The 8,564-nt window shown below is 43.4% G+C and overlaps 1 protein-coding gene across 1 annotated transcript; it reads right to left on the bottom strand.

The window, feature by feature from the left end:
• Positions 1–551: 551 nt before the first annotated feature.
• LOC147613225 (protein trichome birefringence-like 6) lies at positions 552–3,240 on the bottom strand. Its single transcript, XM_086782490.1, has 5 exons — positions 2,254–3,240; positions 1,969–2,161; positions 1,639–1,835; positions 1,348–1,506; positions 552–1,240 (listed from the first exon to the last, which is right to left on the bottom strand). Exons 1-5 carry the CDS (start codon positions 3,087–3,089, stop codon positions 910–912), a joined length of 1,716 nt encoding a protein of 571 aa, XP_086638616.1. The 5' UTR covers positions 3,090–3,240; the 3' UTR covers positions 552–909.
• Between the last annotated feature and the right edge of the window lie 5,324 nt (positions 3,241–8,564).

Genomic DNA, 8,564 nt, shown 5'->3' with positions numbered 1-8,564 from the left:
CCTCAAGAATCTTAGGAGAGACTCCCTTTGACAAGAAAACACATATCTCAATACACACTCGTGCAATACAGTTGTTCATACACTTTTGGCTTTTTCGTCTATACTTCAGTTTCTGTCTCTGTAACTATGGCTTCCTCAAACCTACACCTTAGCTCTTAGAAAAAACGGTTGTTGAGGTTTCTGCCTCTGTAACGCTTCCTTGAGCCTACGCCTTAGCTCTTAGAAAAAAACGGTTGTTGAGAGCCTGCTGACAAGAGAAGCTTATGAAGGGGAGCGGGGTTTTATTAATTTAACATCCGGATTCGGAAGTGGTTTTTCTGCACGTGCTACATTGGAAACTTGCTAGAGTCATCCAGAGATACAGCGTAATTTACATTTTCGACAATTCCACTTTGCATAGGTAATGCAGATATTGGCGCTGAGCAGTTCTGAACACCAACTGCACGTCAGTCGTAGATTCAGGAATGGTGGTGTGCGTCTAGATTGAGATATCAGCATAGATATTCTGTCTTGAAGCGCAAGAAATCTTACCAAAGAAAAGGGCGCACATATGCTGAGTAATTTTTAAATATACGATGGAAAAAACCATTTGTGTGTACATTCGGAGGAGAACATGGTAATTTAAAATTGCCAACGAACCTTTTTTAAGTATTGTATAGTCCATGATGGTTCCAGTAAGAGGACCTGGAAGTAAACTCCATTAATCGGGGTTTCAGGCATCATCCGTAACAGTGCTCTCTCTATATATACACAAGTTTTTGTATGAATCTGCCGGGGTATGAACAACGGGTCGATCAGCTAAACACTTCAAATTGAAAATGTCCCTGCATTGATGTTTGCGTGTCGGTGGCGGCGGGAGGCTTTAGCTTAGCTTGTAGGTATAGTTGTAACGTAAAAAGACATTGTCAATCAATGAGCTCCAGTAGCATTGTTGTCGAAGAAGAGGGCGAAGTACAGAAGCTCGTTCCAGGTGTCGGGCAGGCCGGGCAGGCACCAGTGGCTGCAGTCCTGGTAGAGGTCCGGTGGCCTGGGTGGGTTGACGTTGAGGTGGCCGTAGATGGCCGGGTGGGCATCCTTGCGGAAATCCGACAGCCTGGTGATGTTGAGAATTTCCACCAGCTGGGTGAGCGCCGCCTCCTCCACCGCGCGCATCTTGTCCGGGTAAGCGCCCAGGAATGACTCGTTTAAGATGGGCTGCGTCTCCGTATGGCACTGCCCCCCCGAGTTCCACTGTCCTCCCCTGTTTCCCCAAATCAAAACCAATATTATTCAGCATACACTAGCTCTCATCAAAACTAGTCGGATGGCCAAATTGCACTTATTAATAGATGGGTGCGTGCCAATTACAGATAATGAGTAGGGGAATAGCCACGGAAGAAGACTCGTGTGTTGCTTGCGTTCACGTACGTCTCCACCCATCTCGCCCAGGTCCGAATCGCCCTCCTGTAAGCCGTCATTACATCCAGCTTCTCATGCACCAAACCACCTTCCCGGAAGCAGTTGTCCCTGTGCTCGTTTAGATTGCAAACTCGGGCTAAGAATGACAAGCAATACAACAAAAACAAGAAGAAGAAGCCTGGCCTTTTTAAGTGATCGCCTGGTAAGATCAAAGCAGGACTGTAAAACACCTGCACCTACCCATCGCCGATCTTGTCCGGAGTCCACCAGTGGCCCGTGTTAAACACCAGCACATTCGCTTTCCTCCACTTCCTCTCCGATTTGTCCATCCTGTCTAGCGTCACCGTGAACAGCTTGTTTGGCTGATCCGCACCGCCCATTATCTCCTCGTCCACCAAGAAGTGGGAGGTGTAGAATTCAACGCTGCAGTTGAAATCCTGCCAACAACAATGTCGGTCATCATGGATCTAGCAACAGAACAGCCATTCCCTACATACAACTCATGACATCTATCAATCAGCTGTCGGGCTGTTACAGTGACAGTGCGTTTGTGCGGGGACGGAAACGTGCCAGAAACTTGAAGGCGTAAGCGCCCGGGAGTTTAGAGATGCGACCACCCTGCACTTCGGTAATCCTGGCCTTGTCATGCAGCGACTCCCAGAGAATGCAGAGCATGGACTCCCACTGGTTCCTGTTGAGCGAGTCCCCCACAAACACCACCCGTTTCCCTCTCATCCTCTCCAGCAAGTCCGTGCCGTTGATTCTACGTGCCACGAATTAAAACAACGCATTAACCCACGAAGTCATTGATTATGCTTATGAGATCAGTTCTGATATGGATAAAGTCTGGGTTACCTTGGAATCGTGCAATCTCGGGGAACCCATTTCCACCGGGTGTAGTTGGAGTCCGGCCTGCCGTTGTGGTAGCAGTTGAAGCCTTCGTCCACAAACGGGCAAGAACCCAGCCGGTACAGGGGGTAGGAATCGTCTTGCGCCCATGCGCCCACAGAGAGATCGCAGCGGCCGACCCTGTGGGAAGACTTGGACGCGAGACCACCGCCTCCCCAATCGGACGCAGAGGAACTGCCCTTAAAGTCGCGCAGAGTGGCGGCTCCCTTTACAAGCGCTGATGATGGGTTATTTCCGACAGAGGAACCTCCATCCGCCGACAAGGCCTTCTTCTTCCCGGCCCTCGGGGTGGTAGTAATGTTTCCTGCATGTCGTGGTAGTGTGTGATTTCTAGCTTGCATGGGCCTTGACGTTGCTGTGAAGTTCGGCCTTGGTTTTTGCTTGAATGTCGTAGCCTCAGGGCAACTTGCTTCGTGTTCAGGACGCAATGGAAACTCCGCTGCTGATCCGCTATCACCCTCCACATGCGCCTGGGGCGACAATAGAAATTCTTGTAAGTTTTCATCCACAGCTTGGGGGAAAAAGAGCTCAGCTTCAGGGGCACTGTCTTCAGGCTTTGGTGATTGGAAGAAGAGGATGTATAGCTGAGCAGAGATGGATGAGTTCGGCGATGTGAGGGGAAGCCAAGTTGCGTGAATCAGAGAGTTGCTCCGGGCGAAGTTGGAGGTGATAGCGGCGGAGAGGAAGAGGCCCAAGCAAAGACCAAGAAGGATAGATCTCCAACGGCAAGACGGCAAACTGGCAAGAAGCGCTTTCTGTTGGGCGGCTTCCATGGCACGCATACGCAGTGCAGGAACAGGACTTCTGAAGGGGAAGAGCGAGAAGGAAAGGGGAGAGGGACTTGAGTTGGGACTCGGGAGGAGTATCGAGTGGCCTGCTACTACTAGCTGGTACGGCTAATTAGAACTTTAAAGTCCGCGCGAGACGGCTGTGTAAAGCAGCCTGAGCTTTCAAAGTGGGAAAGAGAATGTGCTCTTCGATTACTTACAGTGCTCGATTCCTGCGAGAGCGCGCAGTCGGCACGCGAAAATCCCCACCGACCTAAAGTTGTTATATACCGCGCCAAAGCGCTGTGCGCCCTTCAAATTTTCCCCGTTTTCTTTTGATTAATTAATTGGGCTAAAATTATAAGTAGCACAACAAGCGCGCCACATTTATAACCTGATTTGACACCCGGTGTTGTTCATCACTGTTGCGTGAATCTAGATTCGAGTAGAAAGAACGTTATGACCATCAAAAATGTCTCTAGTGTCGTAATAGCATTTTTTAATCTACAACCAAAGCATGGAGGTTATACAACAATTACCTTACATACATATAATAAATACGTATAAAGGGACCAAAACTAAGACAACGTCACTATAATAGTAATCAAATCATGACATTATCCATTGAAAACAACTGAGTGCTATGTTCGAAATATCCTATGATTCGTGTCATCCACCATGAGGAAGCTTGTCAACACTTGTGGTGCTTTGGCAAGCTAGCCAAGTTTGGCATACATATCAACCAATGTGGGAGCATGGTGGTTCTTTGTTGTGCACCTATCGCGAATGTGATGATCTAGTACATGTTCAAAGGGTTAATAGAGGGCCACTTTTTACAACGAGGATTATGTAGCCATTATTGCTCTTGAGCATCCCAACCTTTCACGATAGCTCATGTAAAAAGAAGCTAAGCACTAGACATGGCTCCAATTTTTGTGAACATTAAGAAGAGATAGTTTCCTAGTGTGGTAGATAGACTTCTAGCCCATTTTTACACATGGAGGCATGCAAGCACAATGTGTATGCAGTGGTTATCTCGTTTGTGCATGCATGCAATGTTCTGATCCGAAAGAGCTAGTGCCTCCTCCTATAAGCTAATACAAGCATCTCTCACCCACCCATTCTTAGTATCTTGCACCTAGTGTGAGACAATTCATGTTGAGCATGCCTCACTAATGGGTGGGTTATTCATTTACCATTTAGTTACAGTGAGGGACCGTTTGATTAACTTGTTCCAAGAAGGAAAGTGCTACTTTGACAAGCTCATGGTCTTAATATTTGCCAATGAGAGTGTTCTACATGTGACATGATAACTTCTCAAACTAGGCAGTCCCTCGAGCACTTCATATGCTTCTACAAGTAAGCATTTATGTATTCCATGAAACATATCAAACTGGTTGTTCACTTCTTATGCTTCTACAAGTAAGCATTTATGTATTCCATGAAACATATCAAACTGGTTGTTCACTTCTTATGCTTCTACAAGTAAGCATATCCTACATCCCATGAGATATCTCGAACTCGAATTTTGTCAAACACTTCCTTCATTATGGCAAGCAAGCAACATTTGACATACATACCAACTAAGGTGGTGCCAACAATAATGTTTCTTTCCAACAACCGGCCCTTGTATGTGGCTCCAATGTTGCTTCAAGCGCTGCAAACAAATGTGATAGCACTTGGGAGACCCCCTCAAGTTCGTATGTTCAAACCATTATAGTTCTTGCTCATCATATCCAACCAACACAATAAGTTTTTGTGTTGGATGGACATGGTGCAAACAAACATGATAGCCTTGGGGAGACCCCCTCGCGTTGCATATGCTCAAACCATTGAAGTTCTTTCTCACCGTGTATATCCAACACAATAAATGTGCTCCATGAGACTACATCTAGAACTAGAAGTTTGTCAACTTGTTGTGTTATGGGAAGCAAGCCACGTTTGACATACATATCAACAAAGGCCATATTTATGACATTGCATTATAAGTAACGAGACGTGCATAGAAAAAGTTGATGATGAGAAGAGATGGAGTAATCTACTTTTTGGTTTTTTTTTAATCAAAGTGGAAAATTATCTCATTTGATTAGCTAGGAACAAACCTCAATGCATGGCCAAGGTCTAGACCATTCACATAACATACAAGAGAGCATCACATATGGTGACTTCATGTAAGTTACCTACTAGCATGAATAATCCCTCTCCATTGCTAAACTTGACAAAAGATTAATGGCTAGATGAGCTCATTGCACTAATTAAGCTTTAACTTTATTTTGCATGAAGTACAAAAGTTGTGATTATGAAGTTAATTGTTACATCACTGCTTATAGAGCTAGCATTTGTCTACCTCACAAGCACATGATCTAGGTGAGACATCTTCAATACTTGACTATAGAGTTAAAAAAGCTCCACGTTAAGGAGAAAAATATCACAATTAGTCTCTACTCAAGGATTTTATACTACCAACATTGTAAAACCAAACATTGCAAAACTAGGACAGCAAGCAATCACAATGTCTAATATCTCATATACCGATTCAATGACTTGAACAAATGAAGCATGCACACAACTAGGTTTACTTACATATATGAATCCTTGGCATCCTATTGATATCAAACACAAATGATGATGTAAGCTAAGCACCCTACCTACTAAAGGGACTAACATAAATGTTCACTATAAACACAAATGATGATGTAAGCTAAGCACCCTACCTACTAAAGGGACTACATAAATGTTCACTATAAACATTTGTGGCATGTTGTTTGGTGCTTCTAGCAAAGTTATCTTACATTCCTTAAAACATTTCATTTGCATGCAACACACAACTTTCCATTTAGAAGTAAATCAATTTGCACATATATAATAAGATGTTATGAGGAGTAATTCATGGAATTTATATTTCCATGTTTATAAATTCTCCTAGACGGGTGTAGATTGGGATGCCTTTCTAAATCTGAGTGTGGTCCTAGCCTACTTTGAATGTATACAAGTGACTCCATATATGCATGATAGTATTGGTTGTATCCTCTCGACGAGTAGTTGTATTTTATTTATGTATTGAAAATTTAATCGATTAATTTATAAGATTTTGAGACACTTGACTTTGGGCATTGGCATAGTATTTGTTGGACGCTTGCCATTTATTCCATTTTGGGGGGGAAGCGTCCATGTTTATTGGTAAATTGATATTTATTTAGACATATGAAAGTTCTTGTGGACATTTGATTTTATTGCAAAGGTTGTAAATATTTATTTAGTTAAAAGGATACTCACTCATCGTGCACGGGACACTTTGTCTATGTCCAATCGAGAGAGACTACCTCAAAAAAGTTTTGGCAGACTTTCCTACAACTTTGCAAGCTTGAAGTAGTGCTGTCATGTTTAAGCCTACATCACTTGATGATGGTGCTACTTTAGCTCATGATCCAGAAAGAAAGAAAGGCTTAAATAAGCATGTTCACCAATCCAATGCTTCTTACCTGAATAACCATTAGTTCTCGGGCTTCAATAAGAATAAGTAACCTTTTCCTCATTCCTTTAATGTTCCTATTGGATCTCGTTATTTTAATGGTTTTTAATGGAAATAGAAATATATGCACTCTTGTTCAAAATATAAAGAATTCTAATGATCAAAGCAATGTAATTCATCCCAAGCTTATAGGCACAACATTAATATTACCAAAAAGCCATACCTTACGTGCTACAAGTGCAATTAACCATGCCACTTTGTTGTTTGATTTTAGAATAATTCCAAAATGCCAGTTTCTCAACTTTACAACATCAAAGAGCCTTTGGACTATTGAAGGAACTCAAGATTAAAGTCCTTGACATGAGCTTCAAACACACATTTATAGTCATGGACTTTACTCAAGGTGGCTATGATAGCATCCTGGGAAGACCCTTCATGATGAGACTAACACTAATGGTCCATGACTGGGACACCGATCATGTCTATGTCTACCTCCGCAAACAAGATCACACACTCAAAGTAAACTTATGTATATGAAAGACACATCCCATGATATACAATCCCTTCATCAAAAGATTTTGTGACCACATCCAGGATTAACGATCACTTTGTTTGCCAAGCTTGTCATCAAACCCTTGATGAAGAGCAGGAGCCAGACACAGTCGCTTCTATCATAGACGACGAAGCTACCCACGACTGGATGAACATCCTAGCTACCATTGATATCCTCCCAAATCACAAACAAGGAAAGACATTTGTGGTCCCAACCTACTAATACTTCATGAACCCTACAAGCCCTTTGCCAAGCTTAATACCATGAATGTAAGCATAGCTCTCCAACACGAAACTGTAACCCTTCGGGTATGGTTAGATTTCCCCTTTGGCAAAGATATGCAAAAGAAGAATTCCTTGCCATCTCCAATAGCTAGCCGCAATCTTTTGCCATGGGAAACATGGGCCTCCCCTAGGTAAACCATCTCTTCACACAATGCTCATGCCAAAATTCAGCTGCCTCTAGTAGAAAACGGATATGAAGCCTTACGTCTTTTACACAAATGGTACATGCTATCTCTAACCCATTGGCTTGTAAGTTTTATGTGGTTCCCAACAGGTGAGACCAAAGAAGTAGTTGTCCTTGGAGGGAGCTGGGTCAAGAATGCCCCATGTACAATCAACGTAGCTTTGACAACATAGCTAGCCTTGAGTTTCCATGAGAAATGTAATGCCAGCACCAATTGCTTCCACAAAGGGTACTCTTTTACCCACCATAAAAACTGGTAAGTCTTCCACTACCCCCGAATTGCCACAAGAACCAAACCCACCAAGAATATGGATTGGATTCTTGACTGCTGAGAATGGTCTAAAAATGTGTCAAGCCCACACGTACACTTGCCAACACTTACATTCAAATCTCACATGAAATACATCTAAAGAGTGTTGGGTATTTCATTCCTAAAATATCCATTGGAAATAACCAATTAGAGTGCAGATTTTATGTCATAGATGCAGAAGCACTCCAAGGCCAGATTATACTTAGAATCGAATGGATTTATGCCACAATGCCAAATCAATTGGCGAGAAGAAATGGTCACCATGGAGGTCAACGGCAAAAATGCCACAATCCTCTTATGTCTAGAGAAGGAAATCATACACACAGCCTCACCCTCGACTATCCTCCACATTCAAGTCTCATCCTCATCACCGGCAGTCTCCCCTGTTACCACACCCCGTGTCTCACCAAAGCCGGGTCGAAGGGACACTGTCAATGCCATCCAACCCAGAAAATCAAGCCTCGTCATCGATAATAACCCTTAACTCTACATCCTCAACCATCCACACTGCAAGCACCCGGATCTCTTACCACTATCATGACAATTAATGGTGGGTGCCCAAGAATCTTCTTATAGCTTAAGGATTCTATGTTGGGTACACATAACTCTAGATCCCAAATTGGCCAGCCCAACAACACCAGAGCAAAAAGCAAACCAAGTGGCCAACAACCAACCCTAAGCCAAACC

The sequence above is a fragment of the Cibotium barometz genome, chromosome 44 (genome assembly GCF_041138505.1).
Source record: "Cibotium barometz isolate CiBa-2024 chromosome 44, ASM4113850v1, whole genome shotgun sequence".
Lineage (NCBI taxonomy): Eukaryota > Viridiplantae > Streptophyta > Polypodiopsida > Cyatheales > Cibotiaceae > Cibotium > Cibotium barometz.
This window is presented reverse-complemented; position numbering and strand designations above follow the sequence as displayed.